General features: G+C 37.0%; 1 protein-coding gene across 2 annotated transcripts in view; it reads left to right on the forward strand.

Moving 5' to 3' along the window:
• Window positions 1-22,873, forward strand: part of LOC150079033 (twitchin-like) — a 2,795,346-nt gene that overhangs the window by 1,417,834 nt on the left and 1,354,639 nt on the right. For both annotated transcript variants that reach the window (XM_090382361.1, XM_090382360.1), the window contains one exon: window positions 2,415-2,696. In XM_090382361.1, the coding sequence (XP_090238487.1) occupies window positions 2,415-2,696 (282 nt within the window). The remainder of the gene's footprint in view (window positions 1-2,414; window positions 2,697-22,873) is intronic.

Raw genomic sequence — 22,873 nt, forward strand, 5'->3', positions numbered from 1 at the left:
AAATCCAAGTATATGACATCAAAAATTTTTTTTGCCATTCAGTTCCTTTGTAACCACATCATAATATCTAATCAAATTGGTCACACAAGACCTCCCTTTAATAATCCATGCAGTCTTAACTATTACTGCTGTCTTCTAGATGATCCTGCAGTGTTTTTTAACCAGTGATTCCATAATTTTCCCCAGAACAAGTTAAACTTACAGGTCTATAGTTACTTGTGTCACCTTTTGACCCCCCCCCCTTTGTGAATTGATGATACATTTGCAAACCTCTAGTCCATGGGGACATACCCTGAGTCCAAGGAAGCTCTTGTAATTATGGCTAAGGGTTTGCTTACTTCCATTTCTGCTTCATTTAATATAACTGGATAGATCCCATCCACCCCAGGTGCCTTTTTTATGTTTAATTTCAACAATTTCTTCTCCACTTTGCTCTTAGTTATTACAAAATCGCTTAGCTTCCTGTCATAGTTTCATAAACTTCTGACACTCCCCTCATTGAATAACTCCTCATGTGTGAATGTAAACATTAACCAATATTTAAAGCTCATGGAAATGTTAGCTAATATTTAAAACTCATGGGAATATTAACCAATATTTAAAACTCGTGAACTTTATTTACTATGCTCCTAGGATTGGAGTACAACCAAGTAAATGCGTGCCTGTTTTTGTTTTGAGTAATTATTATTATGTCCCATGTAATTGCTAGTTTGCAGTGGCATAAAAGGTAGGAGGGGCTCATGATCCCATCAAGCCTTATAATGATCCCCTCCTACCTTTCATGCCACTGCAAAATAAAAGTAATGCTTGAATCAATTTGTTTGCTTGCAGCTTTCCTTGTATATTTGGTTTCTCTGCTTTTGATTCTGTTATGGATTTGGCAGTTGATGTACTATGCCATTAATGCTCCTGGCAAATGCTAATTAATGATTGGATTCCATATGTATGTGACAATCCAATGGTGATATATTACTTATATTACTCATCTGTGGCTAAATTTCATAGAAAAGCGTGGGGAAACTTAAGCTGTTATTCTTGATAAATTTAAGTCTTATAATTTGACTTCCATCCAGTTGGGTAGCCAGTTTCCTCATGATTGCCCTATGCATGTGATAGTAAGTCTTTCTGTCAGTCTGACTTCTCAATGAAATCAAGTTTCTCTGAAATTGTGAAACAGTGACAGAAGGTTATGTTCTTTTACCCACTGATTTCTTCCTGTATATTAATGGTCTTCAAATGAATGAAAATCATTTCCATGGTTTTGTTAGATCACTGCTCTAATCTTCCACTTTGATAAACTCTGCTCTGCAGACAACTTCAACATCTCCAACCACTTAAAATTATTGATATTAAATGTTAATTATTTTTAAATGTACTGATAACTAATCTATATTAATCAGTAGCTCTGCCATTTCATTTCTCAGTGGATTAACCAAGAACTTTGTAAACTCACAAGGTTGTTGTTGTTATTTGGTTTTTAGGAGCATTAACTACTAAGGCCATATTGCTCCAGGGATATGCAGTGGTCATTCCCTGACCTTTCCGCATCCTCGGTATTTGGTGGTCACGGGCTCAAACCCCGGTCTAATCAAGAAGCGTGTACTACATACTGCTGCTCCTGCCCACCTGGCTACGGAGGCACCAACTCACAAGGAAATAAAAACTTGGTTAACATCAACCTTGGAGTTAACCAAGGTCTTATTCACCCACCTGTTCTTTCAACCACACATTTCCTTATATTAATGTTCTTCAATTGAATAGGAATCCTCCTATTCATAGTTTTGGTAATATGCTGCATCTACTTTTCACTTCAAAAAACTACTCTGCACAACAACCTACAACACCCCTAGTCATATCCTTTAAATTATTGGGATCAGTTATCACTTATTAATTAAAAATGCACTGATAGCTAATGTCTGTAAGTCAAAAAAATGTTGATAAGCAATTTTCCTGTCTTTTACTGAATCTAGGAATATTGCATCATATTTGTCGTGAGCATAAAACAGTAAGGCATGAAAATAAAGAAATATACTGGCTTATGTAAAATCAAATTAAAATATAAATTGATAAAATAACTATAGTGGGGAAAGGGAGGGGAGGATGATAAGTGGTAAAAGTACTAAAATCAATTAAAAGGTATAGGATCATCTTTGCATTTCAAAGAAGTCCCCTCCTTCTTCAGACTGGTAATGTGGGAATTCTCTCAATTTAAAAGTACTCTTCAAGGGAATATAAATTAAATTAAAAATTAATTTAAAATCCAATAAATTGAGAAGACCAAAGAGAAGTGGAATAAAATAATTGTAGCTATATGGAGAAATTGAAATAATACTTATTTGTTCTGAAACGTATCTTATATTTCAATATTTGTTTATTCTGTTTTTTTTTTTTTTTTTAAATATATATATCCACAGTGGCTCCTCACATTGATCGCAAAAGCTTGCATGATTTCACAATTAAAGCAGGTCAGCCTATTAAATTTGATGTAAATGTGACTGGTGAACCGCCTCCAAATATAACATGGACCATCAACGAGACTCCATTAAAACCAGGAAATCGTACCCAACTGGAAAATATTGAATACAATACAAAGTTGACAACAAGACGTGCTACCCGAGAAGATTCTGGAATTTATGGAATCACAGCTGTCAATAGTTCTGGAAAAGACCATGTTAGCGTAAATGTTCTAGTTGTAGGTAAGTAAATGATAAAATTGTTATAACTATCTTAAATAGTTTAACCTGGCAGTACTCTGGTTTGTAAAACAATCTTGGTAGACTGAAAAGCCCCAGATTTTAACTTTAATATTTGAAAAATAAAATAAAATTTTTGAATTTTGCTTCTAATTGTGCTGATGCTTGTCATTTTACCAGTAACCCTGTAGATTAAATTAATTTAATCTCCAGTAACCCTGTAGATTAAATTAATTTAATCTCCAGGGTTACTGGAGATTGTAAAAGATGTATTGCAATGGAGTTTCAGCAATACTTTTGATTAAATTTTTGTCATTATATTTCAAAATGTCAAAAACACTGTCAAGAAATTTTTCAGCTAAAAATACTTTAGAAATTATTAATATATTCATTAAAGTTATATTCCTTTGAGCTGTTAAGATTATTTAACCAAATAATGGTATCACTCTGTTTTGTAACACAAGTAATGTCCCATAGCCCCAGATTTTAACTTTATATATTTGAAATAATAAAAAAAAAAATTATTCAGCTTTTTGAATTATGCTTGAAATGTACTGATTCTTGACCTTATACCATTAGATTGCCATGCTTATTAATTTTATTTCTCCATTTGTTTTTTTATATAATAACACTGGCTTACAGTGTATCTGGGGTTTGAGTAAAAGTATGTGGCAATTATGTATGCATGTTTTCTGATTTCTAAACTGAAGTCTGTTTGTTTCTATCACGTAAAGCATTTTCACAATTCATTAACAAAATATTACCTAGGTATTATACGCAAATGTGTACATAACTATAGTTTCTGCAATGGTTTACAAGTTTTATACCCCTACATTCGTAATCAGATATTTACCTCAAATACAACAGATTGTGCATGTTTAACCCGTAACTATACACACTGCAAGGTCATACTGCAAGGTAGCCAACCTTGACCCAGGAACGTAGACGGCCTCCACCCCACTCTTCCAGCCCATCTGTGATTCCCAGAATTTTATTTTCCGAGTGGAGTCTGGGAGACTCCTGTGTGTAGTTATGGGTTGAACTTGTCTGAGCATGCACTCACTTGTTTGTACAGTCCACTCAACGAGGAATTTATTGAGAGGGATGGCTTCAATAGATACGGAAAAGTCAGAGCTTATATAAGTGGCACATCCCTTATGTGGTCACAGTACTTATGTAAAAACCGTGAGCTCTCACTGTGTGTTAGTTTTCTTTTAGTATGGCAACCAGAAAGTGTATAAACAATCTCGACATATTTTGTTACATATGTGGTTGTTTCGAAAAAATCGTATTATGCATACTTTGACATAAAACTAGGCGATCAGGGTAAATCGTGGGCACCGCATACAGTATGCCATACACGTGTCGAAAATCTTAGAAAATGGAGTCAAGGAAAAAAGGTGTGCTTGCCATTTGCTATTCCTGTGGTGTGGCGCGAGCCAGTAAGTCATGCCAAATGTTACTTTTGTGTAAGTGACATTAAAGGTTACAATTCAAAAAATAAAAAGGACATTAAATATCCAGATCTACCATCAGCCACATGACTGATTCTGCATGGACCTGATCTGCCTGCAAAACCTCCACCAGAAACTTTGGAGTCCACATCTTCTTCCACCGAAGCAGAAGCTAAAGAGATTAGTGAAGAGGAATGTTATATCAACCAGAAAATATTTTAACGCCACAGCAATTCACGCAAGTCGAACTGAACGATTCAGTAAGGGACTTATCTCTTCTGAAATTCTGGGATCCAGACTTCAAGCAAAGAACTTACGTGCTCCAGGTACATCATTTTCCTGGTACAGAAATCGTGAAAGGGAGTTTATACAGTATTTTTCACAAGAAGGTCCTCTCGTACATTGCAGTGATATTGCTGTTTAATAAGTGCCTTAGGAGCTCTATCATATGTTCCTAGTGAATGGAGACTATTTATAGACTCTTCTAAGACTAGTTTAAAAGGTGTCCTCTTGTATAATGGTGATAAGTACACATCTGTGCCAGTTGCTCATTCAGTCTACTTAAAAGAATCTTATGACAATCTAAAGTTGCTTCTGGAGAAAATTAAATATCAAGATTCACGAATGGCAACTATGTGGAGACTTAAAAGTGTTATGTATGTTGTTGGGGCAACAGGGTGGGTACACTAAAATCCATGCTTTATTTGTGAATGGGATAGCAGAGCTAAAGTGCTGCATTGGACAAAGAAGCAATGGCCTCAGAGGCACAATCTTACACTGGGGTCAAAAAATATTGTGTACAAAAGTTTGGTGAAGCCAGATAAAATACTTTTACCTCCACTGCATATCAAGTTAGGCATAATGAAGCAATTTGTTAAAGCATTGAATAAGGATGGCAACTGCTTTAGTCCCTTTGCAGTAAATTTCCCGGTTTATCTGACGCAAAACTTAAGGAGGGTATCTTCATTGGCCCTCAAATTAGAAAATTGGTTTTAGACGGTCAGTTTGAAACTACTATGACTGACATTGAAACTGAAGCCTGGATTGCTTTTAAAAGTGTAATGGAAAACTTTCTAGAAAATCATAAATCACAGGATTATGAAAAAATTGTTCAAAATATGCTTGAAAAACTTCGCAATTTAGGTTGCAATATGAGCATCAAAATTCACTTTTTGCATGCCAATCCTGATTTTTTCCCTGAAAATCTTACATAGATGAGCGAAGAACAAGGAGAGAGATTCCATCAGGACATAAAGGAAATGGAGCAGAGGTACCAGGAATACAAGCATGATGGCCGACTACTGCTGGTGTTTAAAAAGAGAGAAACCTGGCACTGTACATAAAAGAAAAACAATTAAATGTTCTTTTCAAACAAAGAGATGAAGGTCTGATTAATGAAAGTTTCAGAATTTTGAATAATACTTGTTAGTATTTACGTATTTTTTGATATATAAAAATGTAATCCTATCAATTTGTCATTAACAATAAAGTTATATACTTTCGTAAAAAACAATACTTTTTATTTCTTAAATTGTGATGTATCTGGATGTGATAGAAAAAAATCTGTCATATTTGAAATCACAGCAACATATTTCGGCAGTAAGACCTATTGAAATTCAAACCACAGTGAACAAACTTAAATTTGTAAGCAAAGTCCTGGTCACCCCCCCCCCTGTATTCAGCACTGCTTTCTAGATGATCCTGCATTACTTTTTTTGACCAGAGACTATTATTTTTCCTGGACTAGAGGCTAACAGATCTATAATTACTCGTGTCATCTTTTGATCCCCTTTTTGATTTGGGGGTACCTTTGCACGCATCCTGCCCATAGGGCAGGATGCGTGCAAAGATGCTCCAAAGAATCCAGAGATGATCTCATAATTATGGCAAGGGTTTGCTTACCTCCTTTGCTGCTTCCCTTAATATAATTGAATAGATCACATCCATCCCAGGTGCCTTTTATGTTAAGCTTCAATTAGATAGTATGAATCAGAGCTGTAATTCCTCTTATTATTTTACTAATGTTAAGCTTCAATAAATTCTCTTCCACCTTCCTCTGAGTTATCACAAAACCATTTAGCCCACCCCCCTATTATATTTTGATAAACTTCTGAAATTCTTCTCCTTAAAAACAATCCTCATACATGAATATAGATGCAAAAAACTATTCAGTTTTTCAGCAATCTGAGCAGAATCATCAACAGTTAAACCTTTGATATCAAATGAACCAATGTGATTAATCCCCCTCCTGCTACTGTTAATAGCAGTAAAGAAGTTTTTTCTGCTTTTCTTGGCATTCTTTGACATAAATTGCTCTTAATCTGCCTTATCTTGCCTTACCTCCTTTCTGACTTCTTTACAGATTAGTTTATATCTACCTAGGCTTCTGTATCACATGATAATTTATTAGCATTAGCAAGGGCACATCATGCAAGAAAGCAAGATTATATATAATCAGCCAAAAAAAAAAAAACCCCTTATTCACCCATCCAGTCACTCCAAATGTTTGTCAAGAATCTGCCTTGAATATATTTAAGCTATCAACTTCTACAGCAACAGATGGAAGTTTGTTCCAGAAATCAACCGCCTGCTGGCTAAAGGCAAATTTCTGCACATCTATCCTACAACCGTCTATCCTCAATTTCAATTTATGCCCTCTCAGGCGATTATTCTGAGCAAGAGGAAGAATCCCATCAGCATCAAGCATGCTCAAACCATTCAAGGCTTTATACACCTCAATCAGATCACCTCACAGGTGCCTAGTCTCCAGACATTGTAATTTGCAAAACTTAAAAGCCTTTCTTCATAAGAGCAACCCTTTGTTCTGTTCACTAATCTTGTTGGCCTTCTCTGTACTCGTTCCAACAGCTCTACATCCTTCTTAAAATGAGGCCTCCAGACCTGCATACAGTACTCAAGGTGTGGCCTAACCATTGCCTTATACAAGGGGATAATCACCCCTTATCCCTGCTAGAAAAATTCGTGTATATCATTGACAAGACACCATGAGCTACTCTTGCAGACCGTCTGCACTGCTCACAAAACTTCATATCTGCCTGCACAATTACCCCGAGGTCCTTTCCATTCTCTACCACTGTCAATGTGGTACCACAGAGTTGATACGTTACTCTGGGATTACTGCTTCCCATATGTAGTACTTTACATTTGTCAATATTAAACTTCATTTTCCACATCTCAGCCCATCTGCTCAACTTTTCTAGATCCTGTTGCAGCAGTGTACTGTCATTAGTGTCATTTTGATCCTCCTTTGTAGATTGGGGTCACATTTGCACATCTCCAGTCCATGGGTACCTACCCTGAGTCCAGGGAAGCTCTCATAATTATGACTAAGGGTTTGCTTAGTTCCTTTGCCGCCTCCTTTAATATAATTGGATAGATTCCATCCACCCCAGGTGCCTTTCTTATGTTTATCTTCAACAATTTCTCCTCCACTTTACTCTCAGTTATTACAAGATTATCTAGCTTACTGCCAGTATTTACTTCATCTATGGCATTCCCCTTCCTAAATAACTCCTCATGTGTGAATGTAGATGCAAAATATTCATTTAGTTTGTTAGCTACCTGAGCAGGATCATCAACAGTTGAACCATCAATATCATGTGTACTAATCTGATTCATCCCCTTTCTTCTAGAGTTTACATAAGTAAAGAACTCTTTGCAGTTTTTCTTTGCATCCTTTGCCAAAGATTTCTCGTAATCTGCCTTCACCTGCCTGACCTCCTTTGTAACTTGGTTACACATCAGCTTATATCTATCATAGCTTCTGTGTCACATGTTAATTTATTGGTATCCCATGCATTTTTCTTCTCTGTCACATGTCTAATTAGTTCATCTAACATCTGTTTAGGCCTAAATCTTGAACAATATTTCTTTTATGGTATGAAAAGCCTAGTAGCTTCCAAGATTAATTCTTTGAATGCTTTCCATTTTGAATTGCTGTTGGTAACATCATCAGCTGGTCCCACCATATAGAATTTAAATATTGTCTCAGACCACCATAGTCACATTTTTCTTCTCTTCCCAAATCTTATCAGTTCATCTGACATCTATTTAGATCTAAGCCTGGAATGATATTTCTTAATCAATATGAAAAGCCTAGTTGCTTTTACAATCTCTGAATGCTTCCCATTTAGAATTTGCTATTGGTAACGTCATTAGATGATCCTGCCATATAGAATTTAAAACTGCCTGAGACCACTGCAGTTACCGTTACAAAAGTAAAAGCCTTTACCTTTGACAGTAGTTATATCTTTAAATAAATCCCACATCTTAATCAATATGAAAAGCCTAGTTGCTTTTACAGTCTCTGAATGCTTCCCATTTAGAATTTGCTATTGGTAACGTCATTAGATGATCCCACCATATAGAATTTAAAAACTGTCTGAGACCACTGCAGTTACCCTTACGAAAGTAAAATCCTTTTCCTTTACCTTTTGACAGTAGTTATATCTTTAAATAAATCCCACATCAGCACCATGCCACCTAAAGGGGTCTTTTATATGAAGATTCTTAATGCATGAAGAATCATTGCTGATAATCAGATCAAGAGTACTGCTTCCTCTTGTTGCCTGTGTAACTTGCTATTGTAGCAAACAGTCATCCAATAAATCCACAAAAATTTTACTAGTGCTTAAGTGTTCAACTTAAGCACTAGTAAAATTTCCCCCTAAGCACTAGTAAAAATCCTCCATTATAATATAGTCTAATTTACTGGTCCACTCTATTTCTCTGCATATTGTTTGTTTTACTCACCAAAATGATTGTGCCTAATAGGTTTAATTTAATTCATGATTTTTTCTTAATTGTATTATAATTAACAGTGATTTCTGGAATTTACAATGGAGCATTCAAAGAAAACATTTTAAAAAGCAGCTATTAGCTGTTTCAGCTGTGTGAAGGGAATATATGAAGAGCACGAATTGCTGAAATATTGTCTGGGGTCAAATCAACTTTGTGCTCCTAACTCAGGGTTCATAAATGACTGCACAAAAATAGCTTTGAAAATCAGAGGAGGATCTTGGTTTTGGTTTACAAAAATCCATTTTGAAGAAATTCTTCAATTTTTATAAAAATACATCAAGGAATCTAGAGGATTGGCTTTAAAACAAAAATTAGCTGTGAGTTTTTCTTTTTTTTTTTATCAGATTTTACAGATTTAAAAAATAAATTGTTATTTTAAAATAAATTCAGGATTTTTTTCATTCTTGGCATTAATTGTGCTTCATTTCTGGGCATCTGCCCTGTAGATTACTCCCACTCTCATTATACCTTTGCTTCCAACTATTTCACACCATATAGATTCTATACTAGCATGCAAAACGTCTGAATCCGGGAAAGCTTTCGTCGCACTCGGGCTACTTTTGATAACAAGAATGACCCTTGCTTTCCTGTCCTTCTTAAATACATTATACATACCATACTGAAACTCATCATCCCTTATCTCTGGGTGGCACCACGTTTCTGTAGATCCTATTAGGTCAGCATTACTTGTCCTAACCAGCAGTTCAAATTCACTCATTTTATTGACGACACTTCTGACATTACTGTATAAATAATTAAGACTTAGTGTTCTTGTATAGTTAACTAGTTGACACACCCCTTAAAGTTATTTAAGCTCTCTTCCCTGGCATTTGCTACCCACTCATTTGAAACACTTTTTCCCTCAGAACATCTTGCTACTATGTTCTGTTGCGGTAACAAACAAATACTCTTGTGGTATGTGCAAGAGTTAATTTGACCAATACTATCAAATAAATGCGTATCTATATTACCCTTGTCCCCCAAACTAAAAGTTTCCTCGAACCTAAGGTATCCTCAATAATACTGGCAAAAACGTTTGCACCACCTTTGTTTAAATGTATCCTGTCTCTACAAGACAAATTCCTTCTACCTACAAGTGCACAAGCTGATAGAAATTTCCCCCTAAAAGCCTTGCAGAGTCGTTGAAGTCTTGAATTAATCCACAAGGCTTTCAGCATATAATCCCTCCTATCGTGCTTGGGCAGAATTGCAGAGACACAAACATTGTGACCTAACTCATGACATTTCTTCAGAATGTCCTATATTTGTCTAACAAATTGTTAGATCGTGTATGCTTAATGTCATTAGTCCCCATATGAATAATAATATTCTATTCCCCCCCCCCCCCTTAAAATCTGATAGTCTGTTGGTGACATCATTAATAGTTGCTCCCTGCAGACATACCCTGGTTCTAGTCCATGTATCCTATTCCAAAAAATATTTCCCTTTTCCCTCCCAATGGATTCTCCTAATAGAACTAAGTCCTTTTGAACCAGAGTAGTTTGCACTTGGTTATTCTGTTCTGGGGCCCCGAATCAGGAGTGCATCACTTGGTAGGTTGCTAGAGTCTTGAGTCCCTGACGAGCTCCCAGTTACATTATTCTCAAGGGCAAGCACCCATTTTTTTCAGTGATCAAATTGTTCTGGCAATGCACCAAATTGTAACTTAAGATTGATGCACTTCTTACAATGGTGACATATGAAATAATCTCCAAGTGAGCTAGGATTATCCACTAGGTTGACCTTGGAATACATGCCACAGGTTCTGCAAAGGATAAAATCGTGGCTCACCCTGGAAATCGTCATCAGCCATTTCCGTATGAGTCATGGTACCCTGTGATGAAGTGTTCAAGGCAGATCTTGTAATAACTATTATGAAATTTACTAATTATTAATGAAACAAACTTTCAAAAAATTATATTTATAATATAAAAAAATAAATCAAACTATTATGGGGAAAAAACATATTAAAATAAACTTTACAATATACTAAAAACCTTTGAAATCCTGCTCTACTTCACTAATCCTGTTTTCATCCCCTCTTATCTATGCTTCTTTAATGTCGCTATGAATAGCTGTAATAGGCACGTCTGATCGCCACGAATGCCAACATTAGAATGTCTCAGGTCTCACATCCATATAGGAGAGTACTGATATCTTTTCTGGAAATCCAGTTTCATGTCACAGAGGAAGTTCTTAAGATTCCTAAATACCTATTTGGCCATACCAATTCTACTTATAATTTTTGTACCTTTGTTATTATTATTTGTAAAGGTCTTCCCTAGATATTTCCCAAGCTACTCACTTGTTCAATGGGGGAGTTGCCACAGCGTATTTTGATTCCATTTTTGCTTATGACCATAGTTTTGGTCTTTTTGGCATTATTGTTAAGTCTATCTGCTCACTGGCTGTTACCACTTTATTGAGGAGTGTTTGTAGCTTTTCCTCTGACGTTGCAATGAGGGCAGTATCATCTGTGTGTCACAGGTTACTGATAACTGAATCATTAACAGTATTCCTTCTTTAGAATCTTATATTAGATCTATAATTATTTCAGCATAGAGATTGTACATCATAGGAGACAACACACATCCTTGCCTCGCTCTTTTCTCGATTTGTACCCAGTCTGTGTGTTTTCTCTCCCTGCAGTGATTGCTGCTTCTTGCTCAAGATATAGTAACCATAGTATCATTTAGTTTCTTGGAATTGTTCAAGAGCTTAAAGAGAATATCATGTTTCAAGCAATCGAATTCTTTGTTAAAGTCAATGAAGCAGACAAATAATTTCTGCTGGTGTTCAATTGCTCTTTCTGCCAGTATATTTAGAGCAAATATTGCTTCTCTTTTGTCAACCCCCTTTATAAAACCCATTTGGTCTTTTCCAGTTTTATTTTTTATTTTATTTATTTTTTATTTTTTATTAGCTATATGGTGCAAGGAAGCCTGAGGCTTATGCTGCACCAGCCAAAAAAAAAAAAAAAAAAAAAAAATTTCCAAGTTACCCTGAGAGAGAGAAAGAGAGAGAGAGAGAGAGAGAGAAAACAAGAATCAGAAGTAGAAGGGAATCACCAAGAAAGAGAAGAATGATGATATCCAGCTGAGCACCCTGGGTGTACCAAGCCCATACTCACCAGATTGTTCTTGAATCTTGCCTTCAATTCTGTGTAGCATTGTCTTCAAGAGGACTTTCATGGAGTGACTTCTGAGGCTTATTTGGGCTGCACATTTTGCTGCTCTTGTCTTTTTTGGTATGGGAATAAATATGGATCTCAGAAAGTCAAGGGGTAGTTTCCCTCCGTTGAGGATATTATTGAAAATATTGAGGAGCTGTTGTTTTCCTCTTGTTCTGAGGTATTTGAGCATTTCGGATGGGATGTTATCAATGCCAGTTGCTTTGTTATTGTTTATTGACTTAATCGCTTGCTCCAGTTCTTCCATTGGGAAGTCTTGATATTCGCTGTCTGTTTGGGTGTTGTCATTTCCTAGTTGTCTGTTGTCCTCAAAGTATAGTATAGTTCCCTCAGATATTCTTGCCATCTATCCTTTTTTCTGTTGCTTGTCCACAATTTCTCTGTTGTTTTTATCCAGATGTGGCCTTTTGCACAGTCTTTCCTGATGTTGCATAGTTCCTTTACTTCTTCGTGGACTAGATGTTCCTCATGCTCATTTTGCTGATATTCAATCCTTTTACATCTCTCCTCTATCCATGTCTGTTTTGTCATGCTTATTTCTGTTTTAATCAAACTAATCAAACAGAAATAAGCATGACAAAACAGACATGGATCGCAAACCAAAAATCGCAAATTGCATTTGCAGCATCTGCCATTATCTTTTTGAACAAGGTCCACTCAGATCCTGGATCTCTATCTAGTAGATCGATATTACTATCCTCCATTCGCTCCTCTTCAGTTGTACTTCAGTTGTACTCAGTTGTACCAGGGTATGTCTGCCAGGGGCAAAAGTTGATGACGTTGTAGAGCGGATATCATCTTTTAAGGGCACAAAAGGTGATATAGTTGTACACGTTGGCACTAATGACATTAAGAGTAGGAGACCGGCGGAATTACTTGACAAGTACAGGTCACTGATGAAAAAAAGCCGTGAATTAGGGTTGAAATTGAAAGTGTCTGCAATTCTGCCCAGACACGATAGGAGGGAGTATATGATGAGAGCCCTGTCAATCAATTCTGCCCTGGAAAGATTGTGCAGGGCTCAAGGGGTAGAATTTTTTTCAGCCTGGTCTGTACTTGTTAACAGGAGAGACTGCTTCTACAGGGATGGGATACACTTAAATAGAAAGGGTGCAAGAATGTTTGCTGATGCTATCGAGGCAATGTTAGGTGGGTCGGAAAACTGCTAGATTGGGGGGATACAAGGACTAATAGATTAACAGTAGCCACTGGCAGAGGTGAAAGTGATTCTTGCACTGCTTCTATTGGAATGAGCCGCAGCCTGGAAAATAAGATGCAGGATATTTCAGAGACTGCTGGGAATCATTGGGGTACAAGTAAACACATGGGTTGTGTTAGGGTAGCTAAGAAAAAGAACAGGTGCATGTATACTTGTGTGTACACCAATGCTAGGAGTTTAGTAAATAAAATTGATGAATTTGAGGTATTGCTCAAAACATCAAAGGCAGATATTGTGGGGATTTCAGAGACGTGGTGTCACACAGATATAAGAAATGCAGAACTGGAATTTGGGGAGTACAATGTCTACAGAAAGGATAGACAGGATAGGAAGGGAGGAGGGGTTATGCTATTAGTTAAAAAACACATAAAATCCAAGGAAGTGAAGCCAGTCGACATCGCTGGACAGTGCAGTGTCGAGTCAGTTTGGTGTGACATAAGCATTGGGAGATCAAAATTGAGAGTAGGAGTGTGCTATAGGCCTAATGACTCTGATGAGTATAATAAGAAACTGTTCGGAGAAATAGAGTGGGCCAGTAAATCAGAGAGTCTTATAATGGGGGATTTTAATTTCCCAGATATTGACTGGAATTTGGGGGCTGGTCACTCACACAGTAGCAAGGCTTTTGTGGATTTATTGGATGATTGTTTTCTACATCAGCATGTTCGGGAGGCAACTAGAGGGAGTAATACTCTTGATTTGATTATCAGTAGTGATTCTTCATGCATTAAGAATCTGCAGATAAATGAACCACTTGGTGGCAGTGATCACAGTGTGCTGAAGTGGGAGTTACTGAAAGAGGTAACTACCATTAGGGGTAAAGGGAAGGGGTATTGCTTTCGTAAAGGCGACTACAATGGACTGAGACAGTATTTAAATTCTATACAGTGGGATCAACTGATGATACTGCCAACAGCAAATTCAAAATGGGAAGCATTCAAAGAACTTATCGTGGAAGCTACTAGGCTTTAAATACCAACTAAGAAATATTGTTCAAGGTTTAGGCCTAAATGGTTGTCAGATGAACTAATGAGGCATATGGCAGAGAAGAAAAATGCATGGGATACATACAAATTAACACGTGACACGGACGCCTATGATAGATACAAGTTGATCTGTAACCAAGTTACAAAGGAGGTTAGGCAGGCGAAGGCAGATTACGAGAGATCCTTGGCAAGGGATGCGAAGAAAAACAGCAAAGAGTTCTTTACTTATGTAAACTCTAGAAGGAAGGGGATGAATCAGATTGGTCCACTTGAGATCGATGGGTCAACTGTTGATGACCCTGCTCGGGTAGCTAACAAACTAAATGAATATTTTGCATCGACATTCACACATGAGGAGTTATTCAGCGAGGGGAATGCCAGAGGTGTATTCAACTCTAGCAGTAAGCTAGAGAATCTTGTAATAACTGACAGCAAAGTGGAGGAGAAATTGTTGAAGATAAACACAAGAAAGGCACCTGGGGTGGATGGGATCTATCCAGTTATATTAAAGGAGGCAGCAAAGGAGGTAAGCAAACCCTTAGCCATAATTATGAGAGCTTCCTTGGACTCAGGGGAGGTACCCATTGACTGGAGATGTGCAAATGTGACCCCAATTCACAAAGGGGGATCAAAGGCTGACACAAGTAATTATAGACCTGTGAGTTTAACTTCTGTTCCCGGAAAATTAATGGAGGCACTGGTGAAAGAAGCACTGCAGGATCATCTAGACAAGACTTCAGTTATAGCTAGGACACAGCATGGTTTTGTTAAGGGGAAGTCTTGCCTGACCAATTTGATTGGATACTATGATGCAGTCACAAAAGAACTGGATGCAGGGAATAACTTTGATATTATATACTTGGATCTTAGAAAGGCTTTTGATACTGTTGCACATGGAAGACTGCTGCACAAATTGGAGCAGTGTGGCATTGGAGGCAAGTTGCTGCTATGGATAAAGGGGTGGTTGAGGGGGAGAAGGCAGAGAGTGGTAATCAATGGACACTGCTCATCGTGGACTAATGTTATTAGTGGAGTCCCTCAGGGTTCAGTATTGGGGCCTTTATTGTTTTCTGTATTTATAAATGATATTGATGATGGTATATCAGGCTTAATGTCCAAGTTTGCAGACGATACGAAGGTTGGCAGGGTTGTCAAGGACACTACTGACACTATGCTGCTGCAACAGGATTTGGAAAGGTTGAGCAGATGGGCTTCGAGGTGGCAAATGAAGTTTAACATTGACAAATGTAAAGTACTACATATGGGAAACAGCAACCCCAGAGCAACGTATCAACTCTGTGGTACTACACTGACAGTGGTAGAGAATGAAAGGGACCTGGGGGTGGTGGTGCAGGCAGATATGAAGTTCTCTGAGCAGTGCAGACGAGCTGCAAGAGTAGCTCATGGTGTATTGTCAATGATATATAGGAATTTTTCTAGCAGGGATAAGGAGGTGATTATTCCCTTGTATAAGGCAATGGTCAGGCCACACCTAGAGTACTGTATACAGGCCTGGAGGCCTCATTTCAGGAAGGATGTAGAGCTGCTGGAACGAGTACAGAGAAGGGCAACTAGATTGGTGAATGGGACAAAGGGGTTCTCTTACGAAGAAAGGCTTAAGTTTTGCAAATTACAGTGTCTGGAAACTAGGCACCAGCGGGGTGATCTGATAGAGGTGTACAAAGCCTTGAATGGTTTGAGCATGCTCAATGCTGATGGGATTCTTCCTCTAGCTCAGAAAAATCACCTGAGAGGGCATAAATTCAAATTGAGGAAAGACAGATGTAGGATAGATGTGCGGAAATTTGCCTTTAGCCAGCGGGTGGTTGGTGGGTGGAACAGACTTCCATCCCTTGTCGTGGAAGTTGATAGCCTAAATAAGTTTAAGGCTCAGCTGGACAGGTATTTCGAACGAACAGAGGGGTGAAGTGGAAGTGGTTATTTTTATTTATATATGTTACTTTTTTTTTTTTTTTTTGGCTGATGCTGCATAAGCTTGCTTTCTTGCATCAAATGCCTCTACTAATGCTAATGCTAATGCTACTTGTGAATTGTCTCCCATATACAGGCTGGCTAAGTTTTTCTTTGTCCCAGCTTTTCTTTAGTTCCTTATTCTTGATTTTCTTTAATTTTATAATCAGCTTTCCTGTTAGTGGGCAGTGATCTGTGCCAATATCAGCTCCAGGATAGGTTTTGACTCTTTTAATTATGTTTCGGAATCTTTGGTTAGTAATGATGATTAAGTTTATTTTATGCAAAGTTAATCAACCTTCAGTTTTTAGGAGATATTTTAAGAGAATTTTTCTTGTATTCTTTGTTATGCCAATTTGTGTGTAAAGAACACAAAATGAACAAACTTCAAAATTTTATGTTCACAAAATGAACAAAGTTCAAAATGTATCATTTCTGTTTTTGGTCTCAGTTACTTGCAGACAAGCATACAGGTCATGAAGTGGTCTTGAGCCTGGAACCTTGTTACCATCAAGAAAGTCCAGATCTAGATTTCCAGAGTTGATGACACCATGGCAGTCTGGACACCATGGCAGTCTTGGGTTTGTTAAGGGAAAGTCTTGTCTGACCAATTTGATTAGATACTACGATGTGGTCACAAAGGAACTGGAAGGAAAAAAATAATTTTGATATCGTATACTTGGATTTCAGGAAAGCTTTTGATACTGTTGCACATGGAAGGCTGCTATACAAATTGGAGTAGTATGGCTTTAAGGGCAGGTTGCTGCAATGGATAAAGGGATGGTTGAGTGTGAGACAGCAGAGAGTGGTAATAAATGTACACTGCTCTACATGGACTAATGTTATTAGTGGCATCCCCCAGGGTTCGGTGTTGGGCCCATTGTTGTTTTGTGTATTTATTAATAATATCGATGACGGTATATCAGGCTTAATGTACAAGTTTTCAGGTGATGCAAAGGTTGTTGTTAATGATAGTAAAGACAAAAATAACCCAAGGGGCTCACATCTGGTGAGTATGGGCTTGGCAAACCCAGGGTCCTGAGGATATCATGATTCTTCTCTTTCTCAGTGATTCCTTTCTACTTCTCTCTCTCTCTCTCTCTCTCTCTCTCTCTCTCTCTCAGGATAACTCGGGATTTTTTTTTTCTTTTTTTTTTTTTGGCTAGTGCAGCATAAGCCTCAGGCTTCCTTGTACCATGTGGCTAATAATAATATTCTACTGAATTGTGATATAGAAATTTAGGTAGATAGGCTGAGAAGTGGCAACTGAAATTTAATATTGACAATGCAAAGTACTGCATACAGGTAGCAGTAACCCAAGAGAAATGTACCAACTGTGTGGTACTACTGGGTAGATATGGAGTTCTATAAAGCTATGGTCAGGCCACACCTTGAGTACTGCGTATAGGTCTGATGGCCTCATTTTAGGAAGGATGTAGAGTTACTGGAGACTAGGTACCTGTGAGGTGATCTGACTGAGGTGTACAACGGCTTCAATGGTTTGAGCAGGCTCAATGCTGATGGGATACTTCCACTTGCTGAGATTAAGAACCTGAGGGGGCATAGATTCATGTTGAGGAAAGATAGTTGTAGAAGAGATCTGCGGAAGTTTGCCTTTAGCCAACAGATAGTTGATTGCTGGAACAGACTTTCATCTGTTGTTGTGGAAGTTAATAGCTTAAATAAATTTACAAACATTTGGAGTGACTAGATGGATGAAATGGGAAGGTTTTTTTTTTTTTTTTTTTTGGCTAATGCTGTTCAAGCTTGCTTTCTTGCATCATATGCCTCAAATAATGATAATATCCAATCAAATTGGTCAGACAAGAATTTCCCTTAACAAACCCATGCTGTGTCTGAACTATAACTGCAGTCTTGTTTAGATGATCCTGCAGTACTTCTTTCACCAGTGCCTCCATTATTTTCTCCAGAACAACAATAAACAGGTCTGTAATTACTAGCGTCACATTTGACTCCCCTTTGTGAATTGGGGATACATTTGCACATCTTCAGGCTGTGGGGACCTCCCCTGAGTCCAAGGATGCCTCATAATCATAGCTAAGGGCCTACTTACTTCCTTTGCTGGCTCCTTTAATTTAACTGTATAGATGCCATCTGCCCCAAGTGCCTTCCTTATGTTTAACATCAGCAATTTCTCCTCCACTTTGCTGTCAGTTATTACAAAATCATTTAATTTCCTGTTAGAGTTTGATACATTTCTGGCCTCCACTTCCCTGCAGAATTCCTCATGTGAATATAGATGCACAATACTCATTCAGTTTGTCAGCTATCTGAGCAGAATCATCAACAGTTGAAGCATCAATGTCAAGTGGACAAAACTAATTCTTTGCATCCTTGCCAAAGATTTCTCGTAATCTGACTTTGCTTGCCTAATGTCTTTTGTGACTTGATTCCAGACAGATGAATATATGTCTGTAATATAATACTGAAATTATAACCCATTCAGATAGTATTGGTTATAATTTCAGGAAAGACAATTACAACGGCTTAATATGCTACATGGCCTCTATTAACTGGGGAGATATCTCCATGAGAGTGAATACAATTGAATTATGGTGTACCTTTAAAACATTATTCACAAAAGCCTTCAATGCTTATATACCCTTAAAAAAATACTCCACAAAGAGGATTCCGAGTTGGATGAATAATGAAGTTGCCAGATTACTCGAGCAGAAAAAGACGGCATGGAAAAGTTATAGAGCAATGAAAAGTACTGAAGCCTATAACACCTACAAATTTATCCGTAATAGTGCCGCAGAAAAGGTTAGGGTGGCAAAGGCAGATTATTCAAAATCGCTGGTAAAGAGAGAAAAGGGAGGGGGAATAAGAAATTCTTCACATATATAAATGCAAAGAAGAGGTCAAACCAAATCAGACCCTTATGTAATGGACCTGGAATAGTATTAGATACCCCAGCTGATGTTGCAGATAAACTCAACAGTTACTTTGCATCAATATTTACAGAAGAAAAACTCTTTGTGTCAATGAGAAATGTTTGTTTAATGTTTCATTAAATAAACATGTTTCACATGTTTATTTAATGAAAAAACCTTTGAGCCTACAGGCCAGTAAGGCTCCTGAGGTTGATGGCATATACCCTATAATCTTAAGGGAGGTAGCAAGTGAGTGCATTTAACAATTGAGGCTAATTATGAGAGTATCACTACACTCAGCAGTGATTCTGTTGGATTGAAAAAGTTCCAATGTATCGCCAATACATAAGGGCAGTTCTAAGAGTGAAGTGGGAAATTATTGGCCAGTTAGTCTAACTTCATTAGTAGGGAAAATCATGAAGACAATGTCCATGGGTGTAATTCAGGATCATTTAGATATAAATGGAATTCTGAAGAATACTCAGCATGATTTTGTAAAAGGAAAATTGCTTTTAACTAATCTTCTCAGCTGTTTTGACAGGGTCACTCTAGAGCTGGACTTAATAAATAATTTTGACACATTGTTTCTTTGGATTTCAGCAAAACATTTGATTCAGTCCTGCCTAAGCGGTTACTTTATAAGTTGGAACAGGTTGAAATCCCAGGAAAAAGCCTTAAATGGATAGCTGGATAGCTTCAGGGCAGGAGGCAGAGGATTGTGATAAATGGTTATTCCTCAGATTTGGTTGATGTTAGAAGTGGGGTTCCCCAAGGAACAATATTAGGATCTCTGTTGTTTTTGATTTTCATAAATGACATTGATGAAGGGATAGAGGGCATGATATCTAAATTTGCAGATGATGTCAAGATTGGTAGAGTAGTTAATGATCACCACCAAGCAGAGCTTCTTCAGAGTGACCTAGATAGACTTCAGAGATGGTCAAAAAAATGGCAGCTATGCTTTAATCCAGGAAAGTGTAAGGTAACCTGGGGAACGGTAACCCCGAAATAACTTATACACTTAGCGCAGTTGAACTGAATCCGGTAGTGCAGGAAAGGGACTTGGGAATTAAAATATAGTCAGGTATGAATTTCTCTTAGCATTGTAGACTAGTTGCAAGGAAAGCCCACGGTATCCTATCAATAATTTATCGGGCAATCACTAGTAAAGATAAGGACATCGTGATCCCATTATATAAGGCTATTGTTAGACCACACTTGGAATACTCTGTTCAAGTATGGAGACAACACCTAAAGAAAGAAAGACATTGTGCATCTTGAAAGGGTCCAAAGATGGGTAACTCGCCTGGTGAGGCAAAAGAAAAGGCGTCCATATGTGGAAAGACTTCGAATATGTGGGTTGCAGAGCTTGGAAACTAGGCACCTTAGAGAAGACTTGATTGAGGTCTTTAAGGCTATGAGAGGCATATGTAAAATGAAGGAGGATGAAATTTTCACAGTTATAAATGATTCTAGAACTAAGGGACATAATTTCAGTTACAGGGGAAGATGTTTAGACAGGATTGCAGGAAGTTTTATTTTAGCCAGGGAGGTATAATTACTGGAATATGTTACCTACATGATAGTTTGAGGAAATTCAAATAGATATCAGGTATCAGATCAGCCTGACCAGATATCAGGTCAGCCTGATAATTACCAATGGAAGAAGGGAAACAAATTCATAAGTTGTCTATTTCCTTTTCTCTTATTAATTATTATTATTATTTTTTTTAAATTTTTTTCTTATTATTATTCTATTTTTATTCTTATTTTTTTATTTTATTCTATTTATTTATTTATTTTTTGCTGATGCAGCAAAAGCCATAGGCTTCCTTGCACCATTCCTAATACTAAATACAAATACAGACTATCTTATATCTACCATAGGCGATTGTGTCTTCTGATAATTTATATGCATCCCATGTATTTTTCTTCTCTGTATTAGTTCATCTGACATCCATTTAGGCCTAAACCTTAACAGTATTTCCTAGTCGCCTAGTAGCTTCCAAGATTAATTCCTTGTAGGCTACAAGTGTGAAGAATGGAGTTGTTTTTACTTCTCCTCTCAAAGTACTTTAAAGTTAGGAGTGATTGTAGACAACTGAATTCCCATGTTGGGTGTGACATCCAGTCTGTAACGATATTTAGATTTTTTTTGAAGTAGCCATTACACAAATTATCTGCGGATCGGCTGGGAACTTTTCACGGATCCCAAGGAATTTGTGGAGCATAGTGTAGGAATCACTTATTTAGTGGAATATGAATATTTTTGAGTGGCAGTATTCTTCTTTTTTCTGTTTTTAAATCCCAACATGCAATGTGAAGTCTTATAGGATATTTATGTATTTGTAATTCCATTATATTAGTATTAAAAAAATATATTTCTTTTCACAAAATATAAACATGAAATTAATAAATACTTTCATTTTCTCATAAGAGAACCATAAGAGCATGAAATTTCAATCTTTCATTTGAGCACATATTACAGTGCTTTATCAAATAAATAAAATAAACAGATAAATTATAATAATAATTAATTAATAATAATATTTTACATTGATAATAATAATAATTTGGGGAAAAAATATAACTTTTACAACAATTAAACATAAAATATAGAGGAACTTCTTCCAATAGCAGATGCCTCCACAATGTGTCACAGTTGACACACCAATTTTAAAATACATGTGTGCACTGTGTTGTTTATGAGAACCTTAAAATAAAGCTGAGATGTTATTATTTTTATTGGAAGTTAAGGGTACAGTGACAGCAACAGCTAAAGGCCATTATGCTCCAGGCAGCAGTAGGAAATAACAGGTGTCATTAAAAGTAAGGTTCGTTCATTATGTGGGATTTATATATTTACAATACTATAACATTATATTTTGTTATAGTATTGTAACTAACATATAAGCATAACAGAAAAAGTAAATTGTCATGTGGCATTTGTCAGGTTTGTTCCAATTATAATTCAAAGTAAACAATAAGATATTGTTGTTGGGATATCAGAGATGTGGTGTCACACAGACATAAGCAGTGCAGAATTGGAATTTGGGGAGTACAATGTGTACAGAAAGGATAGACAGGATAGGAAGGGAGGAGGTTTTATGCTGTTAGTTAAGAAACACATAAAATCTAAGGAAGTGCATCCAATTGATGTTGGTGGACAATGCAGTGTTGAGTCTGTTTGGTGTGACATAAGCAAAGGGAAAGGAAAAATGAGAGTAGGTGTGGATGTTATAGGCCTAATGAATCTGATGAGTATAAAGAGCAGTTGTGCATAGAGTGGGCCAGTAAATCTGAATGTCTTATAATGGGGGATTTTAACTTTCCAGATATCGACTAGAAATTGTGGGTTGGTCACTTGCACACTAGCAAGACTTTTGTGGATTTATTGGATGACTGTTTTCTACATCAACATGTTTGAGAGGCAACCAAAGGGAGTAATACACTTGATCTGATTATCAGCGGTGATTATTCATACATTAAGAATTTGCAGATAAAAGAACCACTGAGTGACAGTGATCACAATGTACTGATGTGGGAATTACTTAAAGATGTAACTACCATCAACACTAAAGGGAAGGGCTTTTACTTTCATAAGGGTGACTACAGGGGTCTCAGACAGTTTTTAAATTCTGTACA

This window comes from Mastigoproctus giganteus, chromosome 10 (assembly GCF_048544385.1).
Source record: "Mastigoproctus giganteus isolate SK-2022 chromosome 10, ASM4854438v1, whole genome shotgun sequence".
Taxonomy (NCBI): Eukaryota; Metazoa; Arthropoda; class Arachnida; order Uropygi; family Thelyphonidae; genus Mastigoproctus; species Mastigoproctus giganteus.